This window comes from Capricornis sumatraensis, chromosome 2 (assembly GCF_032405125.1).
Source record: "Capricornis sumatraensis isolate serow.1 chromosome 2, serow.2, whole genome shotgun sequence".
Taxonomy (NCBI): Eukaryota; Metazoa; Chordata; class Mammalia; order Artiodactyla; family Bovidae; genus Capricornis; species Capricornis sumatraensis.
This window is the reverse complement of record NC_091070.1, coordinates 86,134,924-86,162,085: the sequence shown is the minus strand read 5'-3', so window position 1 is coordinate 86,162,085 and position 27,162 is coordinate 86,134,924. Positions and strand designations below refer to the sequence as shown.

The window sequence follows — 27,162 nt, the reverse complement described above, 5'->3', positions numbered from 1 at the left end:
GATGTGATGCACAAAATAGTGACTATAGTTAACATGATATATTTCAAAGTTGTTAAGAGAGTAAATCCTAAGTGTTCTCATTATAAGGAAAAAAACACTGGGCTTCCCTGGTGGCCCAGTGGTAAAGAATCCACGTGCCAGTGCAGGAGACACGGGTTCAAGCCCTGGTCCTAGAAGACCCCACATGCCACAGAATAGCTGAGCCCGTGTACCCCAGCTGGTGAGCCTGTGCTCTGGAGCCCAGGGGCCACAGCTGCTGAGCCCATGAGCTGTAACTACTGAAGCCTGCATCCCCTAGTCTTTTCTGATCGTTCTAAGATCATTAGGAAGAATCTTGTCTCCTGCACAGCAGGGGAGAGGCTGACTGTGGGCAAGTAGTTAAAGCCTGAGGTGGCTGTACCGCCCCTCCAGAGTCCTGTCCCCAGCCCCCAGCTGCTCAGCAGGAACCAGCGCATCCCTCCCCACCTCGACACTTTGCTTTCCCTCCACTCGCAGATTGTGACTTGCTCATAGGACTTGTCGTCGTTCAGTCGCTCAGTCGTGTTCAGCCCTTTGCGACCCCAGGGACTGCAATACACCAGGCTCTCCTGTCCTTCCCTATCTCCCAGAGTTGGCTCAAACTCGTGTCCGTTGAGTTGATGATCCCATAACCCCACCCGTTTCCATAACCACGGTTGTAGAAGTGGAAAGGTATGTGACTGACAACCAGCAGGACATACTCTGTCCTCTGTGTGTGAAGTCTGCAGAGGCCAGAGATGGGCTCTCGATCTTGAAAGTGAGTCTGTTGTGAACATAAGATGAGAAGCAACATGGCAGATTGGAAAGAGCATTGATCTGGATTATCAGAAGATGCGATTTCAGATACAGCCTCTGCCTCTCCTGGGTAATCAACAGTTACTTAGCTTAACTGAGCTTCAGCTTCTTCATCTGTAAAATGAGAGTTAATACCAATCTTGAAGGGTGGGTGTTTTCCCTACTACAATAGTTTGTGAAAGTGTTGAAACTGTTAAGTGCTAAATATGTAGGGGCACTAAATCCTTCAGCCTCTTTGGGTCATGATTTGTCTCATCTGATGTTCCTGGGCATGTCTGATCAGTAGCTTCTTGAAAGACAAATGTGTTTAGTGGAGCTTAATGCAATCTAGAACAAGTAAACGTAAGTTAGACATTTGTAGCAGTGTCTAGTGAATTGGTAGTTTCTTAGGGATAGACCTTAGTTTTCTGAATGTTGAGCTTTAACCCAACTTTTTCACTCTCCTCTTTCACTTTCATCGAGGCTTTTTTTTTTTTTTTTGAGGCTTTACAGTTTTATTGTGAACTGGCCCTACTTTTTGAGCCTTAGAATATCAAATGAAACATTAACTTCAGGCCAAACTGTTGCAGCTTTTCTTTTCTAGTCAAGAATTGGCCTTGGTGTGCTAAAACTGAATAAAATCCATTTACTCAATCCAAAATAGGCATTAAAAAGAAAAAAACACAGTACTTTCTTATAGCCTAAGAATTAACTCCAAAGTGAGTGGAATCCTCAGGGATTACGACCCTGAGGTCGTAATAACTGGAACACAGACAGGACTACCCATCAGTCACACAAGGGAGTACAACTATTCAGTCAGAAGGCAAGGCGTGGAAATGTAATCTGTCAAATGACTGATAACGGACATGGATTTTCCACTTAATGTAAAAGTAAGATATCCCTCCCCGCCCAGTTCTGCTCATATGTCCTTTTACTTTTAGTGACACATAAGGCACAGGTGTTGTTCAGAAATTCGTCGGAACACACAGGTAACCTGCTGTCGCTCTGGATAACAGTGCAGACTGTCTGCTCCCATCTCGGCCTCAGACCTGTATCTTTGGAACTATACCTGCAATCTTTATGGCTACAGGAGCCTCTGAAACTGGAACCAGCCCTTCCTTGACTTCCGCCTGCTTTTCAGAGACCAGGGGAGACGTGGCGGGAGGGGAATACTTAGTTTCCACAGAAACCACAGGCAAGGAAGAGGAAGAGGGCTTAGAATCATGAAAAAGACTGGCCCATGACTTGGCGGGCTGACTGGCAGGCACAGTGCCCGCTGCAGAGGCCGGGGCATCCGCAGGAGGTGGGGCGCGCTCGGCCTCGGCGGGGTCCGAGTCTGCGCTCTCCACAGTGTGCAACTCCACCCTGTTGGCAGCTGTGCCCTCACCCAAGGATTCAAGTATTTGTCCATTAGTGACTCCAAGGTTCTCAGTAGTATCAGTCCCCACGGAGGGCTGAGCCACAGCTGTCCTCAATAGGGTGTCCCTGCCGGCCTCGGCAGGGAGGCAGGAGGCCTCTGAGTCGGCCCCGGGGAAGCCCTCGGGCTGCCCTGCAGTCCTGGCCCCGCCATCCAGGGCTCCGAGGAAAGCCCCAGCAGGCCTGGCATCGCTGACAAAGTCCGTGGCATCCTGAGGGCTGCCCCAAGTCCGGGGGGTCCGTGCCGTGGGTACATCCCCCATCAAGTCCACGTCCTTGGCGCCTACGCTGTTGGGGACTGCTGGGCCGGCATGGCCACTGACCAGGGCTTCCACCGAAGGTCCACCCTCACCACCATCTTTCAAGTAACTGTAATATTCAGGGGAACGTTTTTTCTTCTTTTTACGCTCCCTTTGTCCAAGACCACCCGAAACACCATCGTTCTCTAAAGCTTCCGCCTCGGCCTGAGAGCCGCCATCCAGGGCAAGGGCAGGGCCCAGGTACTGGCAATCGGCGGAGCTGTAGTTCACTTCTTTATCAACGTCATCAGAGAGCTTTTTGGAAGTTGTGCAGCTAAGGATAAATTCAGGGGCCTGAGGATTCAGTGTGCTTAAAGTACTGTAGTTGGGAGTTCTCGGCAGTGTCACTCGGTTCAATTACTTCATTAACACCAAATTCAATTCTCTGATAGTCGTGTCCGTTGGGGAGGTCACCAGCAGCCTGTGCGCCACACGGAACTGTCCCGCCGTACGGAGGAAGCTCAACTGAAGCACGGGGAGTCACAAAGAACTGATTGAATTCATCAGGGCTAAAATCTCCAAAAATATATTTAATGATGAAATTCTCTCAAGAGGCATTCCTTCACTCCTCGAGTTATAAACTGTCTACGGGCTGCGGAGGGGCATGGCGACCCGTTTCAATGAGCCTCGGTGCTCATCCGGCTCCTCACGCTGCTTCCCCAGCCGCTGCCATTTTCTCGCTGGCCCATCAAGAGGCTTTTTAGTTCCTCTTCACTTTCTGCCATAAGGGTGGTGTTATCTGCATATCTGAGGTTATTGATATTTCTCCCGGCAATCTTGATTCCAGCTTGTGCTTCTTCCAGCCCAGTGTTTCTCGTGATGTACTCTGCATATAAGTTAAATAAGCAGGGTGACAATATACAGCCTTGACGGACTCCTTTTCCTATTTGGAAGCAGTCTGTTGTTCCATGTCCAGTTCTAACTGTTGCTTCCTGACCTGCATATAGGTTTCTCAAGAGGCAGGTCAGGTTGTCTGGTATTCCCATCTCTTTAAGAATTTTCCACAGTTTATTGTGATCCACACAAAGGCTTTGGCATAGCCAATAAAGCAGAAATAGATGTTTTTCTGGAACTCTCTTGCTTTTTCGATGATCCAGCAGATGTTGGCAGTTTGGTCTCTGGTTCCTCTGCCTTTCCAAAAACCAGCTTGAACATCTGGAAGTTCACAGTTCACATGTTGCTGAAGCCTGGCTTAGAGAATTTTGAGCATTACTTTACTAGTGTGTGAGATGAGTACAGCTGTGCAGTAGTTTGAGCATTCTTTGGCATTGCCTTTCTTTGGGATTGAAATGAAAGCTGATCTTTTCCAGTCCTGTGGCCACTGCCGAGTTTTCCAAATTTGCTGGCATATTGAGTGCAGCACTTTCACAGCATCATCTTTCAGGATTTGAAATAGCTCCACTGGAATTCCATCACCTCCACTAGCTTTGTTCGTAGTGGTGTTTTCTAAGGCCCACTTGACTTCACATTCCAGGATGTCTGGCTCTAGGTGAGTGATCACACCATCGTGGTTATCTGGGTCATGAAGATCTTTTTTGTACAGTTCCTCTGTGTATTCTTGCCATCTCTTCTTAATATCTTTTTCTTCTGTTAGGTCCATACCATTTCTGTCCTTTATTGAGCCCATCTTTGCATGAAATGTTCCCTTGCTATCTCTAATTTTCTTGACGAGATCTCTAGTCTTTCCCATTCTGTTGTTTTCCTCTATTTCTTTGCATTGATCACTGAGGAAGGCTTTTTTATCTCCTCTGTTTCTTTGCATTGATCACTGAGGAAGGCTTTCTTATCTCTTCTTGCTATTCTTTGGAACTCTGCATTCAGATGCTTATATCTTTCCTTTCCTCCTTTGCTTTTGGCTTCTCTTCTTTTCACAGCTATTTGTAAGGCCTCCCCAGACAGCCATTTTGCTTTTTTGCATTTCTTTTCCATGGGGATGGTCTTGATCCCTGTCTTCTGTACAGTGTCACGAACCTCCGTCCATAGTTCATCAGGCACTCTATCTATCAGATCTAGTCCCTTAAATCTATTTCTCACTTCCACTGTATAATCATAAGGGATTTGATTTAGGTCATGCCTGAATGGTCTAGTGGTTTTCCTTTCTTCAATTTAAGTCTGAATTTGGCAATAAGGAGTTCATGATCTGAGCCACAGTCAGCTCCTGGTCTTGTTTTTGCTGACTGTATAGAGCTTCTCCATCTTTGGCTTCAAAGAATATAATCAATCTGATTTCATTGTTGACCATCTGGTGATGTCCATGTGTAGAGTCTTCTCTTGTGTTGTTGGAAGAGGGTGTTTGCTATGACCAGTGTGTTCTCTTGGCAAAACTCTATTAGCCTTTGCCCTGCTTCTTTTTGTACTCTAAGGCCAAATTTGCCTGTTACTCCAGGTGTTTCTTGACTTCCTACTTTTGCATTCCAGTCCCCTATAATGAAAAGGACATCTTTTTTGGGTGTTAGTTCTAAAAGGCCTTGTAGGTCTTCATAGAACCATTCAACTTCAGCTTCTTCAGTGTTACTGGTTGGGGCATAGACTTGGATCACCGTAATATTGAATGGTTTGCCTTGGAAACAAACAGACATCATTCTGTCATTTTTGAGATTGCATCTAAGTACTGCATTTCGGACTCTTGTTGACCATGATGGCTACTCCATTTCTTCTAAGGGATTCCTGCCCACAGTAGTAGATGTAATGGTCATCTGAATTAAATTCACCCATTCCAGTCCATTTTAGTTCACTGACTCCTAGAATGTCGACGTTCACTCTTGCCATCTCCTGTTTGACCACTTCCAATTTGCCTTGATTCATGGACCTGACATTCCAGGTTCCTATGCAATGTTGCTCTTTACAGCATCGGACCTTGCTTCTGTCACCAGTCACATCCATAACTGGGTATTGTTTTTGCTTTGGTTCCTTCCCTTCATTCTTTCTGGAGTTATTTCTCCACTGATCTCCTATAGCATATTGGGCACCTACCAAACTGGGGAGTTCCTCTTTCAGTATCCTGTCTTTTTGCCTTTTCTCGCTGTTCATGGGGTTCTCAAGGCAAGAATACTGAAGTGGTTTGCCATTCCCTTCTCCAGTGGGCCACATTCTGTCAGACCTCTCCATGACCCGTCTGCCTTGGGTGGCCCCACACGGCATAGCTTAGTTTCATTGAGTTAGACAAGGCTGTGGTCTGTGTGATCAGATTGGCTAGTTTTCTGTGATTATGGTTTCAGTGTGTCTGCCCTCTGATACCTCTTGCAACACCTACCATCTTACCTTGGATGTGGGGTATCTCTTTACAGCTGCTCCAGGAAAGAGCAGCCGCTGCTCCTTATCTTGGATGAGGTCATCCCTCCTGATCTTGAACGTGGAGTAGCTCCTCTCAGCCCTCCTGCGCCCATGCAGCTGCCACTCCTTGGACGTGGGGTTGCTCCTCTTGGCCACCGCCCCTGACCTCAGACGTGGGGTAGCTTTTCTCGATCTGGTCCCATCACTTAATGGAAAATAGATGGTGAAACAGTGTCAGACTTTATTTTGGGGGGCTCCAAAATCACTGCAGATGGTGATTGCAGCCATGAAATTAAAAGACGCTTACTCCTTGGAAGGAAAGTTATGACCAACCTAGATAGCATATTCAAAAGCAGAGATATTACTTTGCCAACAAAGGTCCGTCTAGTCAAGGCTATGGTTTTTCCAGTGGTCATGTATGGATATGAGAGTTGGACTGTGAGGAAAGTTGAGCACCGAAATATTGATGCTTTTGAACTGTGGTATTGGAGAAGACTCTTGAGAGTCCCTTGGACTCCAAGGAGATCCAACCAGTCATTCTAAAGGAGATCAGTCCTAGGTGTTCATTGGAAGGACTAATGCTGAGGCTGAAACTCCAATACTTTGGCCACCTGATGCAAAGAGTTGACTCATTGGAAAAGACCGTGATGCTGGGAGGGATTGGTGGCAGGAGGAGAAGGGGACGACAGAGGATGAGATGGCTGGATGGCATCACCGACTCGATGCACGTGAGTTTGAGTGAACTCTGGGAGTTGGTGATGGACAGGGAGGCCTGGCATGCTGCGATTCATGGGGTTGCAAAGAGTCGGACACGACTGAGCGACTGAACTGAACTGAACTGAGCTAAGGATAGACAGATCTCTGTGAGTTGTTCTTCCCCAGTCATTATAAAGCCTTAACTTTTGGTGTCAGTCCTCTAGTATCAGTATTATGAACATCTTGTTGGAGGGATTATTATGAAACAGTTAAGTAACAAGAATGTGCTCTCCATGAGGTGCTGTGATGGGCTCAAAAGAAATGTAAGAAACATCCAGATCTTCAAGGAGCAGACTGGTCACACCCAGAGGAGACATATAGAAAACGCAGGGTGGGCTCTGTGCCTGGTGCGAGGGCTCAGGACGGGGAGGCTGAGGGTGGTCAGAGGACACATGTCAGCTCCGGCCAGATCTGTAGGATTTGTCTGAAAATAGAAATTTTAAAATGGTGGTTCTGGACATCCCTGGCGGTCCAGCAGTGAAGACGTTACCTTCCAATGCAGAGGATGCAGGATCCCTAGTCAGGGAGCTAAGATCACATGTGCCTTGCAGCCAAAAAATAATCCCAAACAGAAACAATATTATAACAAATTCAATAAAGACTTTAAAAATGGGTCACATAAAAAACAATTTTTTTTTTTAAAGGAAGGGGTGGCTCAGCAGAGAGCCAGCTCCGGAAGGGCTTTGCACACCAGTGAGGAGTTGCAGCTGCAGGGCCATCGTTGGTTCTTAGGCAAGGCAGTGTTGTTGTTCAGTTGCCAAGTCATGTCCAACTCTTTATGACCCCGAGGACTGCAGCACACCAGGCCTCCCTGTCCCTCACTGTCTCCCAGAGTTTTTGCCCAAGTTCAGTGTCCATTGAATCAGTGATGCCATCCAACCATCTCATCCTCTGTTGTCCCTTTCTCCTCCTACCCTTAGTCTTTCCCATCATCGGGGTCTTTTCCAGTGAGTCGGCTCTTCACATCAGGTAGTTCAAGTATTGGAGCTTCAGCATCAGTCCTTCCAATGAGTATTCAGGGTTGGTTTCCTTTAGGATTGACTGGTTTGATCTCCTTGCTGTCCAAGGCAAGGCAGTGACCCCACCACAACAGGCAAACAGGCTACAGAGGACTGATCTCTGCTTGCACCATGTGGACTAGACTCTCTTGCTGAAACTGATTTATAAATAGGGATGTTCTAATCCCCTGGCTCTTTCTGAAATTCCATGGAGTTCTCCAGCCAGAATAACAGGAAACCCAGTTCAGGGCCTGTGGCTTCTCAGCAGCATGTCATTTGTCTCTCTTTCTGCATCTTCTTTTCAGTGTCCTTTCTGTCACTATATGGAAAATCATTAGTATGCTAATCTAGCTAGCCATCATTTTAACAGTGACCTTTGCTAACCTGCCTTTGCAATTTCAGGAACTACGTTTGACTTCTCTAAAAGTAACCTTAAATTGTAGTCTTGTAAGAATTCCAGAGCTGTATCCTTCACTCCTTCTTCTAATGAGGTTATGACCAAATGCTCATTATAATTGCTTTAGACTCCTTTTAATTTTCAAGCTTATTAATCATAAGAAGAGTTATTTAAAATTGCATAAATTAATCTTAGATTAAAAGCCCATCAAAGCCTCGAAACAATTAAGAATAAGTAGGATTTCCCTGGGGCAGCAAGTTTTATTTTAATATTGTAGTCAGGTGGATATCAGAACCTTGAAGTATGGTAGTGATTAATGTATGCAAAATTTAAATGAGATTTTTTAAATGGCAAATCTCAATCACATATTGACCTAACTGTAGGCTTTAACTGCATTGTCTGTCATATGTTTAAACTGTTTACTAATCAACATTTTAATTACAGCATGTGTTGGCAGACCCTAGGACAAATAAAATTTAGCATTTTAAAATGTTGCTGCAAAGTCTGTTATCCAAAAATAGCAAGACTCTTTTATTGGGGAGAATGGAGGAATGAGAAAACAGAGCAAAGTTCCTGAAGCAGCGTCGCGATTCTGCACAGAGTCCTAAGGTGTGGCATTGCCCCCTCCTTCCTGGCCCCTACTCTCACCTTGTGATTCTGCTGGTCTCAGACAGCTGCCTCTTCATTCATGAAGTGCCTGCTGGGTTTCCTTTGAAGTCGTTTCATGTTTAATTGGGGAAATACTTCCCTTCATGTGTTCAAGCCCTGGTTGCCAAGCGTTGTTTACTTGAACAGTGTGGGTAGCCTAGGGTCTCTCGGCCCATCTTCTTTTGTGATGTAGAGACTAGATATTTCCAGAAATTCAATTCCACCTCAAAGTCAGCAGTCCTCTTGTCTTGCCTTCCTCCCTGACCACAGGTAGGGTAAGGCAAGCTTTCCCAGCTTTCCCCAGGAAGGTGATCATGGGCGGCATCAGAATCTGGAAAGATTTTTCTCTATTTTACAAACACTGTTTCATTATTGAAAGTAGATGGGCAATAAGGTCACCCTATGTTATCCCTCAAAACTTCAGTTCCCACATTACAGAAAGGGATGTGTGTGTGTTAGTTGCTAAGTCATGTCTGACTCTGTGACCCCAAGGACTGTTGTAACCTGCCAGGCTCCTCTGTCCATGGAATTCTCTAGGCAAGAACACTGGAGTAGGTTGCCATTCCCTTTCTCTAGGGGATCTTCCCAAACAAGGGATGAAACCCAGGTCTCCTTCATTGCAGGCAGATTCTTTACTGTCTGAGCCACCAGGGAAGCCCTTATAGAAAGGGATAATAGTGACCAAATTACTGCTTTTTTGTGTGTGAAAATCCAGACAAGATAGAGTGCATAAATCACTTAGCGTAGAAGTTAGGAAATAAGTTCCCCCAAAATGTTTGCTCCTGCTCTCATCATTGACTTTCTAAAACTAGTGTTAAAATTGTTTAAAAATTCAAAGAGTACAGAAGGATGCAAAATACACCCTCAGCCCCACTCTCCAGAATTAAGCACTATTAATAGTAACTTGTTTCAAGAATTGTTAATTTTATTGTTCTGTACCTTACTTTTTTGCTTATATCTTTGAGATCTGAGATCATTCCATATCACAGGAAAGTCTGTCTCATTCTGGTTTATGCTGCATGGTGTTCCATTATATAGATGTTTCATATTTATTTAACCAGGACCCTGCCATAAAACATTTTGGTGATTTCCAGACCTTTTCTGTTAAGCTAGTGACCATCTTTCTAAATATATACATACGCCTTTACAGAGAAGGCAGTGGCACCCCACTCCAGTACTCTTGCCTGGAAAATCCCATGGATGGAGGAGCCTGGTAGGCTGCAGTCCATGGGGCCGCGGAGAGTCGGACACGACTGAGCGACTTCACCTTCACTTTTTGCTTTCATGCATTGGAGAAGGAAATGGCAACCCACCCCAGTGTTCTTGCCTGGAGGATCCCAGGGATGGGGGAGCCTGGTAGGCTGCCGTCTATGGGTCACACAGAGGCTGTCATGACTGAAGTGACTTAGCAACATAGCAACAACGCCTTTACAAAATGGATTTGAGAATTGCAGTTCCCCCTCACCTCTTTTGGAGCTTCCCAGGTGCCCCAGCAGTAAAGAATCCAGCTGTGATGCAGATGTGGGTCCTGTCCCTGGGTCAGGAAGACCCCCCGAAGAAGGAAATGGCTGCCCACTCCAATATTCTTGCCTCAAGAATTCCATGGACAGAGGAGCCTGGCAGGCTACAGTCCATGGGATCGCCAAGAGTTGGACACGACTGAGCATTCACCTCTTTTGCTACTAAAGTATTAGACGTTAATCTTCACCTATCTGATCAGTGATAAATGGTATCGAATTGTTTTCATTTGCATTCTTCTTATTAAGCATGAAGTTTTTTTTTCATGTTTATTGGCCGTCAGTATTTTTTTCACATACTGTGTGCATTTTTCTTTTGGATAGGTCGTCTCTTCCTTTATCTTTCTGAGCCTTGATTTCCCCATCTAGAGAGCGAGAGAGGGAGGCGCACAGTCACCAAGAGCCCTTCTGCATCTGGAGACTGACGTTCTGGCCTGAGTGTCCTGCGGGCAGCTTCTGCACGGCTACCAGAGGCGCCCTCTGCTTGTGACCTTGTCTAGCCCACACTGGGGTTATGGGGCTTATAGCTGCGGGTGAACTGCAGAAGGCTCGTTTCCTTCTTTTGTTCAGTTGTGAATCTTCCTCTCTTAAGAAAGCAGTCTTGGAAATTGCAAGGCAGAGCTGGGATTGAACTTCTGTTAAAGCTGCCTGTAGACATCAGGAATATTTATTTTCTCTATTTGCTTTAAGCCTGGGAAGACTGTGCGGTTTTCTCAACACTGTCCTGATGGAGCCCTGACCAGCAAGCGTGCAATGCCCCTAGCCCTAACGTGCCATTAATGATAGGTTAATGTACAGTATAATGTTTTGGGGACTACGGGTTCATTACACTTCTGAGTGTGAGGTCTTTCCACAGAGCGCCCAAGGTCCCATTGCATTATATCATGCAATAAAAACACCCTTTTCATATCACACACTAATAAACTGTATTTGAAATGCTGTCCGAGGGCACTGCCGTCTTGTCTATAGGCTGTGCCACGAGTGCAACAGTTGGGTTTCCTTTTTTTCTGTTTTGTGTTTTAGTTACACGCAATTCTGAATTCAGGGAAGTCAGCTCATTCCCATTTTAAATGAGGGAGCAAGTTGGGTCTTTAGGCCTGAGGCTCAGGAGAGGGGCAGCTCAGTGAGTGGTGAGAGTCCTTCCTACATGGAGAGCCAGACCCCTCATTTTCCTCTGCCTGTCCACCCACACTGTGTGCAGCTGTCAGGAGAGCCGGACTCGGTCTTCCAGGCTTAGCACTGAGCACATGTTAGGTATTGCAAAAATGTCCTTAGGAAAAAACAAGTCCAGGCCACTGATGGTCACGACTATAGAGCTGTTTCCAGCGTAGCCTCTGTGCTGGGCATTTCCTAAACACAGCCTTCCTGATGTCCAGGGCAGACCATGGCCTTCCTGTGCAGTTGGTGAAGTTCTCCTTGTTGTACAGAGCAGAGTTTCCAGAGCAAGAGGGGAAAGCTGCATGATGGAGAGTGAATTTCACAGGCCTTGGAAACCACAGGGAAATTACGTGCCCACATAGACAGAGCCCCTCACACCCAGAACTCTTATCACCTGAGAGAGCAGCGATGCAGCTGGACTGGGGCAGGTGTCCTCTTTTCAAATGCATATAGTCCCAGTGCCCTTATTAGTTTTATTCATACCATCCCGTGAGTTGGTGTAATCAGATAGTTTTCTCCTCAACAGTAAGCTGGTAGCAGAGGTAGTTTTGAACCTTGGGACACTTTAGAAAAGGAGACTCTACTACATCAGAAAGGAAAAGGACATTAGAATTCAGGGATGAGGCAATGGCTGGGGTCAGAGAACCTTAAAAGACCTGTTCTATACTTTGATGCAGGGCAGACTGTGGCACATGTGCTTTGTATGGAATGCAGGGGGGCGGGGGCGGGGGGTTGTTGCTCCAAGCTGTCGAGTGTGGGGGAAGAACATGAAGTCCAAGAACCTGGGTTCCAGCCAGTGTTGAGACTTCAGCCTGAAGCGCAGGGCTTACCACCTAGGAACATCGGTATCTCTGCTGTAAAGTAGGCCCACATCTCTTCTGACAGGTGCCTGGAAATGGTAGGAAATACTGTAAATGAAAACACCTGACTAGTATCTGACATGAGATAGGTGCTCACAACCATTGGCTGTTATATTGCTGTTATCATATATTATAATGTAACAAAGGATAACAAAAAGCACAGGCTTTGGAGCTGGTGTCCAGTTCAGATCCCAACCCCACCTTAGCCAGATCACTTAACTTCTCCGAACCTAGTTTTCAAATCCACAAGTAGATAATGACACTAATCCCATCCTGAGACTTCATGGCATTACTGTGACATTTGAATTAGCTGATGAGGTTGAAAGCACTTTGTGGAATGAAAAACTCTACTCAGATGCTGCTAATTATTTTTATACTTATTTTTCTCTCCAGATCAACATGTTCCAACTGAATAAGTATCCTTAGAGCAAAGCCACTAAGGGCAGCTATTAAAGATTCACTGATCTTTCGTGTCTCCACCAAGGAGCTTGTTACAGCCAAATTGTAGGCCAGAGCGGTTCTCCTACCCCATGTCTTCATAACATACGAGCAGGGGACCCAGAACAGTCTGTGCTCCCCTGAGTTGGTGCAAGGAACCAGTCCCTGCTTAGAACACTGGTTGAAAGATCAAAGGACCATGTTGAGGGGTGATGCTGGCCTGGAGAGACAAGAAGATGACCGAAAGGGAAAAAAAATCGAGTTGCTAAGGCTGTCCTGTAGAAGGCTGGGCCTTTGGCTCTAGGCATAATCCCCTTAATTGTTAGAAGAAGAGTATTTAACTTTCAAGGATATTTAGTTTTTCTTTTAAGGGTGATAGGGTTGGACTCAACCTTTTGTTTCGATGTGAGTGCTTTACAACACTTACAGAAACCTCTCAGGGGTTAAATCTGTCTTTAGGGCTACCAGGACTTGAAAAATGTTACCTTGTATCAAGAAAACCAGAAGTGACAAGTTCATTTAAAAAGCCTGGTTTGTCATTGTTTATCTAATTTTCAGAGTTGACACAGAAAATTAGACCAGCTGACACTCACTCTCTGACTGTCTCCCTGGCTCATTTCCCTGTTCCTTTCCTCCCTGACCTCTGGAAGCACAAAATGCTCCAAACCCCCAAAATATAAAGCTTCCCACTGAGTTTCCAAGTCTCCCTGCAGTCATTCCAAGATTCTGTCATAGGATGTCATCCCTAATGTTATTATAAAAACAAGATGAGGTTATAAATCTGCTCTGTGAGGTATTTTTTTTCCCCTTCCACTTTGACCATAAATCTTAGAAGTAATCAAACTTGCTCCAAAGGAAGCCAAGATAAACTTGGGCCCTAAGTGGCCCCAGATGTCTTTACTGAGTTCAGAGGTTCTGAAGGCTTGTCTGCCTGGTGACGTCACACAGTGCTACTGAAAGGCAGCCGGAGTGCAAGCTTTTCCCTGTTTAATCCTGACTTTCCAAAATGCAAAGGACAGCAAGTCTCCTATTCACCACTTTAAATGAGCACCTCCAAATAAAGGAAATTATTCAGATAACTGAAACTTATTCCTTATAAAAGCAAAGGTTTTTAAAAAGATTGCAGGCAAGAGGTTTTAAATGTATTGTACACTTCCCTATCCTCTTAAATAGATTATGTGCCTCAGGGTTTGCTTTTTAGCAAATGTTCTTAGACCATCTTCATAAATAGTCATTTGCTGTATTCTGCCGTCCTAGCGTCTCCTGATATTAACATGTGGAGGGCCATTGTCTTTGCCCTGGTTGATCCCAAGTTGGTTCCTTGGTTTCGTTTTTTTTGTGTAGTGTTGCTAATAGATGTCACTTAGTACTCCTGCCCTTGTTCCCTTTCTAATAGCTCTCTGCTCTTCCTCTTCTATTTGTCTGTTTATTTTGTGCTTTAGATTGAGAAACCAGATACTAAGTGTGTTCGCATTAGTAGTCTAAACTGCAAGAAAATGGACTAAATAAAGGCTTGAAGGGCTAACTGAAAGTAAAGTGTTCAAGTTTTAATGTAACTTTCAGATTCTTAGTCTTAAGTAAGAGAGTCAAATTTACAGCGCCCTATAGGTCTGTAAAGTGCCTCTAGATTTGAAAACAGGCCATTTCACTAAATAGGAAATACACTGCTCCGTAAGATTTAATGTAAATGCAGAAGTTTGAAACTTTGCTCTTGAATCAGTAATTAGCATAAAATTGTTTTGAATTATTATTTGTTGAGGGTTTTGTTGTTTTTTTGAAAGTGAAATGAAAGGAAAAGTCGTTCAGTTGTGTCCGACTCTTTTGCAACACCATGGACTATACAGCCCATGGAATTCTCCAGGCCAGCATACTGGAGTGGGTAGCCTTACCCTTCTCCAGGGGATCTTCCCAACCCAGGGATTGAACCCAGGTCTCCCACATTGCAGGTGGATTCTTTACCAGCTGAGCCACAAGGGAAGCCCTGGGGACCTAATAAGCCGTGAATGTGCCAAAAGGGAGTCCTTAGACTTTAAAAATCAGATTTAGAATCAGACACACAGAAGCCACTCAATACATCCATATTGGATTTGGTTGAAATCTCCCTGTACACTGGAGCATAACTAGCAGAAGAAGCAAGCTTGCAACTAAATAACTCCTTCTCAACAGTGAAAACAGACTTTGGTTTCATAAAGCTCTGCAGCAATGAGCTTCTCCAGCTTATTTGTAATCAGATGAAGTGCGCTCCCTTAGTCGTTCATTCTGCGCATGACCAGCGACACCGCCTCAGAAAACACAGGCTACCCTGCTCACCACCTCAGAAAACGCATTTCAGCCTTCCGTACATTTAATTTTCTTCAACATTACCTTGCAAACCACAGTAAATCAATAACAGAATAGTTAAGTACCACAGGTTCTTTGTGTTTTGTTTTAGAAAATATTGCTCAAGGCTAAAAGCGAGTTCTATTGATGATTTTTATTTGCTGCCAGGACACAAAATGATCAGAATTTTCAAATGGCTTGTTTCCTTTTTGTGGGATTTTCTTTAGGGGAAAAAAAAAAAAGGAGGGGGCAGTTTCAGAAAATGGTTGCTGATAGCAGAAACTCTGGAGTAACTAGTAATTTTCGATCCTGTATTTTATAGGCTAGGCCTGGTAACTTTGCCCTTTGTTATGCTTTTTTTTCAGATTTTCCAAAAAGGCTGCCCCAACCAGTCCCCTGCCTCCCCTACACTCACCTCAACAGCAACCCTGTCTACTGAATTGAATGAAGCTCAGATAACTGGGGTATCATAGCTGGAAACCTTAAAAAAAAAAAAAAAAAAGATGGCCCTTCAGTTGTAGTTACCTACCCCAAAATTCAACATCTGGTGTCGTTAGCAGTTTTTCCTTAAGGTTTTTTGTTGATTTAATAACATCAAAAAATCTCCACTTTAGGTTCAGTCTTTGTGTGAAAGTTTGTTTTTCCTTCCTGAGAAGCTAGAAAAGCTGTTACTGAGATGGATTTTGGTAGCACCTTTACTTAATTGGAAGTTTCTTGAAATCAGATGAAGCAATAGGTAAGAATCATTTTAAAAGTTTGAAGTGTGATATCAGGGCTCAAAACCTACCAGGGTGACTATTTGTCAATACTTGTTGACACCTCCAGGTCACCAGCATCGCCACCCTGCCCTCTGCCCCCAGCACCACCCACACACGCCTCCTCTCCCCTCTCTCCTCTCCCTCCTGGGAGCCACGATGCTACATTTACAGCGATGTTGGTCTCATGTCATTCATAAGGTATGCCCTTACTATTTTAAATGTTCTCCTACATTTATGGGCATGTGCCCTTTTTTCATCCCTGAAGATGTTTGCCTCTGTTCTCTCTTTACCGGCTTTGTCAGGGGTTAGTCTGTTTTACTCACCTTTTTAAAGAACCAGTACTTTATTGATTTGATCATCTCTTTAATGTCTAATTCTTTTGCATTCTTTATTACTGCTGTTTTATGTTTTCTTTGGATTTACTTTTTGTTCCGTTTATAATTTATTGACTTAACTCATAAATTTCCAATCTTTTTTTCCTTAATATATCCACGTAAAGCTCTCCATTACTTTACCGACATTCCACATAGAGTATTTTCATTGTCATTCATTTGTAAGTAATTCTCAGTTTCAGTTGGGATTTCTTTTTTGACCCGTGAACTATTTGAAGAATTTCTGTTTGCACACTCTCAGTGTTGCTTTGTTATCTTGTGATCGTTGTCTTCCTTTTGTACACCATGGTCAGAGAGCATGGTTGATATAATATCAACCAAAATAACAAAGACCTTGTGTTATTTGTTGAAATACCTGTGGTTACTACACTGTGGGTTTTTTTTTTTTTTTCTTTCAGTGTACTCTCTTTGCTTAAAAGGAATGTGATTCTCTTAATTGTTGAAAGAAGTGTCCTTTTTACATCCTTTAGGTCAGATTTGTTAATTGCATTACGTACATATTTTGTGTCCTTACTAATTTCCTACCTGCTTTATCTATCAGTTACTGACAGAGCTGTGCTACAGTCTCCCGCTGTTAAGTGTGGTTTTGCCTCTCGGGATTTTGTTAGTCCTTTCTTTAAGGTGGTGATGTTAGGTGCCTATGTCAACATGCTGTATCTTCATTTTAAAAGGTTTCTTTTATTTTTATGTAGTGACTCTCTTTAGTATATTTTAAGTTTTATTTTTGTCTGATATTAATATACCTATGCAATCTTCTTTCGGTTAGTGTTTGTCTGCTATATGTTTTCCTGCCCCTTTGTTTTCATTATTTCTGTGTTCTTTTCTTTTAAATGAATCTCTGCATTTTCCTATTGATGTCTTTAATTTTATCTGACTCTCTTTTAATTCATTAGTTTAATCATTTATATTTATTGCTTATTGATACACCTAAATTTTTTTCTACTCTCCTGTTTTGTACTTTTCTCTCTACAGTGCTTTCTGACTTCTTTTTTCTCCTTTCTTTACTCTATTAGATTGATTTTTTTTTTTCTTCCTTCTTAGTCTTCCCATCGGTTTAGATACTGTATTCTATTTCTAGTCTTGTAATGGTTATCCCCAAGTTTCTAACTTAATTTAGCAAAGCCTAAAGGTTAATCACTAAATATACCCCCTTCCCGACAATATTCAGCTTTAGGTTCAATCTCTTAACCTTTATATTAGGTAGAATTGGCTTTAACTTCACATGATTAAAATAAACAACAGCTTAAATGTGACAGCAGGATATTCCCCACACATATAAAGAAAGGCAGGACATATCCCAGATTAGTTGGCCATTCCTTTCTAGTCAAGGGGCATTTGAGCTCTAGCCAACAGGAGTGAGGAAGAGTGGTCAAAACACTCCTTTGTTTAAGGACAGATCTGCGGGTCAGCACATGCTTACGGGCTCACATGGCACAGGCCAAAAACTAGCTGCAAGGGAGGCTGGGCATGCAGCTGCTTTGCTGGATGACACTCCTCCTTTGTGTGTGTGTGTGCTTTCCCACTGTGGTGTTTTGTTTTGTTTATTTAAATTTATTTATTTTTTAATTGAAGGATAATTGCTTTATAGAATTTTGTTGGTTTCTTCCAAACATCAACTCTGTTCCTTATTAAACTTAGGATTCGTATCACTAAGGAAGAAGGAGGAATGGATATTGACAGGCAGCTAGCAGCCTCAACCACAGCTTCACGCCACCGAGTATAAGGACCCTAAGAATTTCTGATCAGTCCCTTCTTCTTTCATGTCCAGGATTTCATTGGCATCTTGTTTTTAGGTCTTCGCAGTTAGTCGTTACTCTTGTTATTCTGGATAATCAACACCTGTTGATATTTATCCATGTGTTTACCAGTATCTGTTCCTATCCCTGTTGCATCCTACTTCCTCCTCCTGAAGTTTCTTTTCCTTTTGGAAGTACATTAAGAGTTCCGTCATTTGTTCTAAGATTGTATTCACTTTGCCCTCTATTTTTGGGGTGGGGGGGAGCTGCACTTCACAGCTTGTAGGATCTTAGTTCCTGAACCAGGGATTAAACGCAGTCCTCAGCAGTGAAAGCTCAAAATTCTAACTACTGGACTTCTAGGGAAGTTCTGCCCTAACTCTTGATTGTTAGTTCAACTGGATTTAAGAGTTTAGATTGACTGTTTCCCCAGAGCCTTGAAGATACTCTGTTTTCATCTGGCTTCTCCATGCTGCTGCTGCTGCTAAGTAGCTTCAGTCATGTCTGACTCTGTGCAACCCCATAGATGGCAGCACACCAGGCTCCTCTGTCCCTGGGATTCTCCAGGCAAGAATACTGGACAGCGTTGCCATTTCCTTCTCCAATGCATGCATGTATGCCAAGTCGCTTCAGTCGTGTCCAACTCTGTGTGACCCCATGGACAGCAGCCCACCAGGCTCCTCTGTCCATGGAATTCTCCAGGCAACTCTCCAAAAATTATCCACTGGGGTGGGTTGCCATTTCCTTCTCCAGGCTTCTCCACTAGCTGGTGAGAATCTGCCCAGTTGCCATGGTCTTTCTCTCTGGGAGCTTTTAACGTCTCTGTTCCTGGTATCCTTCAGTTTCCCTACAATTTGTCTGGGTATAGATTTCTTTATTGTTATTCTACTTGGAGATCATTTTGATTTTTGAATCTGAAAATTCATATCTTTCATCAGTTTTCAAAATTTTCAGATGTTGTCTCTTTGAATATTTTCCATCTGCCACTGTCTCATCTCTTATTCTTTCCTCTGGGGGTCTCTCTTTCACACTGAAAAATTATTTTTTGTTTATCTCTCAGTACTGAGTAGTGCTTTGGATAGCTTTCTCAGACCATTCTTCCAGCTTGCTAAGTCTCTCCTCAGCTATATTCAGCCTGCTGTCTGGCTCATCTATGGAGAGTTTCTTTTGTTTTTCCCACTCACTACACGTGTTATTTCTATAAGTTATATTTGATTCTTTTTCAAATCTCTCTTCTCTTTTTCATAATATCTTGTTCTCAGTGTTTCAGCTTCTTTTTTGTCTTTAGTCTTTTCAACTGTACATTGTTTTGCATTTTCTTTCCAATGATTTACCTGTCACCTTGGTTCTGAGAGCTGTAATCTTCCCGCGTGTTGTGTCTGCTGACTCTTGTCCATGGGTAATTGTTTCCTCACGTGTTTTAGAATTTTTATTGTAAGCTCATTCTGAATGGGGTTTATTGCTGTGGAGATGATTACATTCCAGAAGTACTGCCTCAGAATGTTTTTTCATTTGCTCCTGCGAGATACTCCAGAGTATTGCTGGATCAATATCAATGTTATGTTAGATTAATCAGCCTTGTGTTCTCAGACCAGAACAGTGGTACATAGGACCACAAAATGCACGAGGCTCAGAGCCACCTTACACAGCCCTTTGCTGATGGGCAGACTTTCTGCAGGCCCAGCTTTGCTCAGGGTCCCAGGCCAGCTCCCCAGCTGGACCTTTTCTTCTGTTTCCACTTAGTATTTCACACTTTCCAGGTACTGCCTTCCTGGAACTGATAGCCTCCCTTAGGGCCACAAGACCTCGACTCACACCCTTACTGAAGAGGTTTTCCATTTCCTCTTCATTTTTGGCACTTGCAGATTTCCTTTCTTACTAATTCATCTGTTATGGTTTTGGTAAAATGTTCCTTGATTGGGAGTTTGTAGAGAGCGGACTGTTAGGCTTAGTCTCTCCCCATCTCTTCATTCTCTCACTGTCAAAATCAGTCCATTCTGTTTTGTTCAACAAGCTTACTGAGCTCCCCACTCTGTGCCAGAAATTGTGATGGAACTTCCCCTCTGCCCACTCACATCCCCACGTATGCATATATACACAGAGAGAGCCAAGGTCTCAGAGTTTAAACATCAAATCTCAAAAGGTAAGAGCAAAAGAGGACAGGAGGGAACCATCCTTTTAAGTATTGTGTCTGTAAACTGCTGCCACCACCACACAGCCCATCACACCAAAAGACAAACCCTGAACATCCAGATGCCTGTAATGGCCCCCCTATTCATTGCTTGGACCTGCTGCAGAATCAGCCTCTCAGATAGGAGGCCTCAGCATTATTGGAGCAAGAACCCCACTGTCTCTCTGGCATCCTCCAGTCCTGACTGCTCTGGGTATCTGCTCAGAGACTGACTGGGATAACCAGCATGCTCCCTGCTCTTCCTGCTCACCCATCTTGTCTGAGTTCTCTACAGGGCAGCCACCGCAGCCCCTCTAAATGGGCAGGGGGCACCCTTCTGCCACCCACATGGATCCACTTCCTCCAACATAAACTCCCGGGTGCTGGCACACACATACACACACACGCACACGCACATATGCATGCACACACACACACACAGACACACACACAGACACCCGCACACACACACCCCGCTCCTTTCCCTTCACAGTGGCCCACGGCAGTTTCCCTGTGCCCTCTCCTGTACCACACTGCCCTGGTCCTGGGGCTGCCCTGTCAACATAGGCCCTAGAATGACTGGCGAAGCCTCTGGAAATACCTCGCCCTCTCGATGGGCCATTTCCTGGCCAATCACCCTGTGTAGGAACACATAGATCTGCTCAGGTGAAAGCAGATCTCACCTTGACCCCCTGAGGTGCCTCATGTACAGTCTAGGGTGGCTAGAGGGAAGCAATTTGCTGCTAATAATTGAATATTTGGGAGGAAACATCTATTTCCGTGGTATTTGTGAAGAATAAACTCAGGAAGGGTGATTGGAATGGCATGTCACAGCTGAGGACCATTTCTTCATTTCAAAGAAAAGTAAAGACTAGAAGGGAACCCGCCCCCCCAGCTTTAGGAATCAGAGGCTGAGAAAGCACAGTCTCAGGACCAACGCCTTGCCTCTGAGAGCTTTGCAGCGGGGCATTGGCCCAGGTAAGCCAGGCTAGGCAGACGGTGAGATTCCACACGAGCTGACAGGCAAGGCTCACATCTTCATCTCACTGCCGCTCCCTCAGTGTATTCTACATGGAAGCGTAGTGGCCTCCCATCACGCTACCCAGTGTGTGTCTGGGAAGCCTGTCTGCAGTCAGGCAGTTTCCTACCCCAGCCCAGAGGCAGAGGGAGCAGAGATATTCAGTAGGGTGACAAGGCCAGCCAGCAGCCTCCCTGTGTTCAAATCCAGCTGAGAAATAAGACTCAGGAAATGGCAGAAAGGAAGCATCAGCTCTCCTTCTATGCAGTCTAAGTCAAAGGCTGTGCTGATGTGCCGGGCCTTGCTGGGAATTTCCCATAGAGCCCCATCAGAGGTGAACAGCAGTCCGGAGGCTGCCTGGGAGCTCGCCAGAAGAGGGCAGGCCAGCACCCAGCCCTCCTGTGGGCAGGAGACCCCTGGGCTGGGCCTGCTGCGTACTTCCCGCCAGCCTGACTCCTCCTCCTCCCCAGGGGAAGGGCGGAGAGGCACCATGACAACCCAAGTCCCTCCATGTGGGATGATGAAGCCAAGGGAATGGAGGTGCCCTGGAGTGTTTTCTCTTCTATAAGTGAGGCCATCATGGCCCTTTCCAAGCCTCCATGAGTCCAGGGCTGGCGAGAGGAGGCCCACTGACTCTCAGGCCAGGGCCCCTTGCCTTGCCCGACATGGGGGCGGATGCAAGAGTTGCCGTGGTGGTGCCTCAGCTTCTTCCTGCGGAGTCACTCCTGGGGAACCTGCCCCCCACCCCCTACTGCAGCCTCAGTCCGACACCTTCCTCCCAGACACCCCCTGTTGATTAGCCCAGGCGCACCCACCCCGAAGGAAGCAGACCCTCAGGAGGAGCATGACTTATTATCTCATGTACACTAGTTAATATTAGGGACTTCCCTGGGGGTCCAGTGGTCAAGACTTCACCTTCCAGTGCAGGGGTGCGAGTTCAGTCCCTGGTCAAGGAGCTAAGATCCTAACATGCCTCATTGCCAAAACACCAAAACGTGAAACAGAAGCAATACTGTAACAAATTCAACAATGACTTTAAAAATGGTCCACGTTAAAAAAAAATTCTTAAAAAATATTAATATTATATGGGTTTGTCCACTGCCCTGCCCTTGTCAGCAGTTTAGCAGACATTGGACAGTCTCTGCATTTTTCCAAAAATTGTTTAACTTCTCTAATCTGAAGTTGTCTCCAGGGTAAGTAGGGATTAGATTGCTAGTTTTGAATCTTCAGCATTGGAATGCTTTTTATTGTGTAAAATTAATGCAGGATCTCATTATTAATATAGGGGAAAAGTAGCTTTTTTTTTTAGCATGAATGTGTTGAAGTGAAGTTGCTCAGTGTCCGACTGTTTGCCCACCAGGCTCCTCCATCCATAGAATGTTCTAGGCAAGAGTACTGGAGTGGGTTGCCATTTCCTTCTCCAGGGGTCTTCCCGACCCAGGGATCAAACCCAGGTCTCCCGCATTGTGTGCAGACGCTTTACTGTTTTTATAGACGCATGAGACCTCTGTTGAAGGACACAAAAATCTGAGAGCTGGGGTCATAGGTGATGGTTGCAGTCTAGTATCTGCATCGGCATCCCACTTATCTCTGACACTGTCTCAGGAGCCTCATATCAAGGAAATCCAGACTCCCCCAACTGTCCTCTCAGCTTAGGCATCTTTCAAACCCATGTAGAAGCTTAAAAAAGGAATAGCAGAAAAGTTTTAGAGTTTAGTTGCTGACAGTAGCTAGCTGCTGTTCGTATGAATTGCTTATAATAAGTCTACAGATCAGAGAAGAGGGACTCAAAGCCTGTAGGAGCTGACGCCACTGGAAGGCTTGACCCACACCCCGGTTGGGCATCGTGCACCCGGCCACCAGGCTGACACGCTCTGTAGGCTCAGTGCACTGGCTCCAGTAAGTGGACGTCACAGCCCTGAGTTCTTTCAGGTGCCCAGTGCACCAGCCCAGCCTTCCTAGGCTAAGCGCATATATTAGCAGTCAGTAATATGCACCGATCTAACAAGATCTAACCAGACCACCTATCCGAAGAGCTATAGAAGATCATTTACCATCACAGTGTTGGGTAACACACTGCCAGTATGCCAGGTAGCAGTTAAGACTTGAAGATAGTTGAGTGTATATGTTATTTTTAATTAGTTTTTTTAAAAAACAAATATAGCTTAAAATATCTTAATGATTTGAATCAAACTGTGGAAACCCCAACGCAGCTCACCCCCTGTGGCCCTGCTGGTCCCTGAGGTCCCATCCCCTCCCACCACTTCTCCATAATTAAAGGGACTGAAGTACCCCTGCCACAAGGGCTGGATCCTAAAGGGACACACAGAGAGCCTTCAAGGAAGGCCGGCAAGCCCAGAGCAGAAAGGTGAAGTGGTGGGCAATGCATTGACCGTAGGGCCCCTCTGGCCTCTCAGATCACCTCTTAGAGGGCCTGCCTAATCACTGGACTGGGTCCTGTGGCTCATGTTGGACTCTTTTTATTTTGGACTTAACTGGAGTGTACTTGAGCTGGGCTGGCTTGCTTTTTGGTAGGAGGAGAGCGAGTGGTTTAGTTGCTTGAACTGACTCATGGATCCTTGGTGTTCTGCCCCGTGCAGCATCCTTGGTGGGCCAGGAGGTGGCTGGTGGCCTGGGGCTCCTCCAGAGAGAGAAAAGCCGTCTCTGGAGCCCTCTCTGGTCCAGGGAGTCCAGAGCAACCTCAGCTTGTGGAGCCTTCTCCCGGGCCTGCCCGCCCAACCTGCTGCACTTCCCAACCTAGCACCAGGCTCCTGGAAAGCAGTGAAACGCGCCCATCAATCCAGCTAACTTCTCCTGGTGGTTCCTCAGTGATCAGCACCGCGTGTTCTCGAGGCTTCCAGTCTCGTGCTAGGAATAAGGTGGGCTCAAATGTTAATAACACACAGCAGGACAGGTGTGTGCACTTGTTCCGGAAGAGATGGCACCTCTCGAGAGGAGACAGGAGTCAAGGCCTCACAAGATCTTAGGCGTGGGGTGCAGTCTCCTGCCAGGCACCCTGTTTATTATGGCCGCCCTTATCTCTGGGGGGCACTTCCCTCATAGCTCAGTTGGTGAAGAATCCGCCTGCAATGCAGGAGACCCCGGTTTGATTCCTGGGTCAGGAAGATCCGCTGGAGAAGGGATAGGCTAACCCACTCCTGTATTCTTGGGCTTCCCTTGTGGCTCAGCTGGTAAGGAATCCGCCTGCAATGAGGGAACCTGGAGAATTCCATGGACTGTATAGTCTGTGAGGTCACAAAGAGTCGGACAGACTGAGTGACTTTCACTTTCACTTTTTACTTTTTCTCTAGGGTGTGGTCTCTGTGGCTCTGGAAAATTCCTGCTAGATCCCAGGTCTTCATTTTCCTGCTTCCCTAGAATCTAGACCCAAAGAGAAGGAGCGGAGAACCGGGTGGGCTGGGGTTGCCACGCAGACCCCCGGCGCCTGCTCTGACGGCTGGCTGTCCTGCAGAGTTGGTGCCGCCCTCCAGCCCTGGTGCTGGTGGGGAAGGACGGTGTGATGGCTGAGGACACGGGCTCCAGGGACAGCGCCACGTGCAAGCGCCCTGGTCCTGGACAGAGTCCTTAGTCTTTCTGTGCCTTAGCTTCCCCGTCTGTAGAACAGGCATAGGGTAATACTCAATAAATAGACTTGCGGAGTAATAAACAAATTACTTGATGAGAAGTGCCTGATACAACTTGGATCAGGGAGGACACTGTTTGCCTTTTTTGCCGCTCTCTATTTAGTTTGTCAGTTAAAAACTACCAGTTAAGTCCACGGAATTCTCCAGGCCAGAATACTGGAGTGGGTAGCCTTTCCCTTCTCCAGGGGATCTTCCCAACCCAGGGATCAAACCCAGGTCTCCCACATTGCAGGCGGATTCTTTACCAGCTGAACCACAAGGGAAGCCCAAGAATACGGGAGTGGGTAGCCCATCCCTTCTCCAGTGGATCTTCCCGACCCAGAAAGCGAACTGGGGTCTCCTGCATTGCAGGCAGATTCTTTACCAACTGAGCTATCAGGGAAGCCCCAGTTAAAAATCAATATACCATAAACATGAACAGGCACAGAATTTATTATCCCATTCCTACAAATAAAGCCTGGGTTGTTATAGAGGGTGGAGGGAACACAGTACCTCCTTTGGTAACTTATTCAAGGGGTTAATAAAATGTGTAACAATAAAAAATAATATTGTACCATATATTCTTTTTAAAAGTAGGGATTTTAAACTCGCTGTGCCCAACCTCAGTGAGCAGAGTGGTGTGGTGTCCTCGTGGCAGAACACCGTCCTGGGTTCAGCCCTTAGCTCTGCCACCTTCCAGCTCTGTGACCTTAGCTCAGGTCGCGTCTGTTGGCCTCTCGGTCTCCTTTGTCTGTGAACAGTGGTTTCAGGGCCATTTTAGGCAACCCAGGCCTGGCCCACAGCAGGGGCTCGGTGACCAGATGCAGGCAGAGAGGACAGGCAGGTCACTGGTTCCTGCCATGGGGTGTTAGTCACTTCAGTCGTGTCTGACTCTTTTGTGGCCCCATGGACTGTAACCCGCCAGGCTCCTCTGTCCATGGGCTTCTCCAGGCAAGAATCCAGGAGCGGGTTACCATTCCCTTCTCCAGGGGATCTTCCTGACCCAGGGATCGAACCCAGGCCTCCCACATTGGATTCTTTACCTGCCACAGGCCCACGGCTAATGGAGGACTTGCTACCTGCCAGCACTGTAGCAGGGCGGCAGCCACACCAGCAAGGCATTACATGATTCACATGCAGAGTTCTCTAGGAAGTTATGCAAGAGGAGAAAGTGTGGAGACCCCAGGGGGGTAAATTCCTATTTGGGAAGAAACTCGAAGCCCAACTGATGTCACAGAGCAAAGTGTCAGTGAATGAGCACTGGCCTGGGAGTCCAGACATGTCAGCCTCAGGCCGCCCTCCACCGCGTGCCCGTGCAGTGGGCACCCGGACCTCTCCTCTCCCTGTCCCCTCTGGCAGAAGCATGGAGTGCTGTCCATAGAGGGAGGGTCATGCTGTTAGTCATCAGGAAAGCGTCTCATCACAATGACACCAGTGGGCAAAAATTTAGGACGTTATTACCAAAGTCGAGGGCCAGATTCTGGCGAAGCCCTGGATGCTAGTGCCCAGGTGGAGGAGGGTGTGCTGGACACGCCTCGTGCTCTGGTTCCTCGTCACGAGTTGCTGCCGGAGCACCATCTGCCCGGTGGTGGGAGGTCTGCACCTGGCGACCCGCTGGCTTTGCTTGTCGTTGACCCGGCGCTCACCCTCCGCTGTGCCCCACCTTGGGGTCCATCCTACCTCTCGCGGTCCCATCCTCTCCCCTTCACGATGCCTCCGTCTTCTGTGGTGGAGTGTGTGGTGCATTTTACCTCAGCCCTCGCCGGTTTAATGGTTGCAGCTGGCCCTGAGAGAATCCGGGAAAGGAGAGTGGCCCCCCCTGCCTGGCACGGAGGCCAGTGAGCTTGTCCGGGGTCCGGCCTGCAGAGTGACCACTCACACACACTCTGTGCGGGCAGCAGAGGCCTGGGTGTCTGGGCGGTCACCGGGTGGAAGATGCTCTCAACGAGCGGCGTGTGGGTGTTCTGGCAGCAGGGGGTGGGCCACGCCATGCTCCTGTTGACCCTGGTAGTCCGAGGGAGCTGGGGAGCTTGTCCGTGTCTGGATTCCTCTGCCTGGGAGAGGGGGCCGGGGTGTGCATTTACCCAGGTACTGTAGAGGGTGTGGTGCAGGGGGCCACACAGAAACCCCAGGAGGGGCCTGTGAGGGCAGCCGTCATGCCATAGGTGTCGGAGAGCATGCGGTCCTGAGCATGGCACCTGGCATCCAGAGACCCAGGTGGTGCTTCCAGCCCAGCCCTGGCTTCCGTGACTTCACACAGGTCCCTGAGTGTCTGTTTCCTCATCGGCCAGGTGGCCATGTGCACCTCAGCAGTGAGCATGGGGGTGGGAGAATCAGGACTAAGCTCTTGGCAAGGCCTGGCGCACAGCACTCAGTCCAGGGTGCTGGACTCGGTATTAACCAGTGTATAGTTTCCATCCATCTCCAGGCTTCTGGTGGTTGCAGGCACCTGCTCAGGCCTGTCAGGATCTACGTAGGAACTGGGGCCCCTCAGCGTCACAGAGTGATCTTCATGCTTTTTGCCAGCATTGTCCATCAGCTTTTGTTTATTCATTAAACTCGTGAGGAATATCTGCTCCGTGCATGTCTGGGGC

The 27,162-nt window shown here is 46.4% G+C and overlaps 2 protein-coding genes across 3 annotated transcripts in view; one reads left to right on the top strand and one right to left on the bottom strand.

Moving 5' to 3' along the window:
* Positions 1-27,162, top strand: part of MAP2K5 (mitogen-activated protein kinase kinase 5) — a 261,252-nt gene that overhangs the window by 230,482 nt on the left and 3,608 nt on the right. The window lies entirely within an intron of this gene.
* On the bottom strand, positions 1,836-26,559 carry LOC138073492 (ubiquitin carboxyl-terminal hydrolase 10-like). Its single transcript, XM_068965265.1, is given in 5 exon segments — positions 1,836-2,847; positions 2,849-3,051; positions 5,769-5,883; positions 26,249-26,354; positions 26,448-26,559. Coding segments are annotated over 5 exon segments (1,548 nt in total).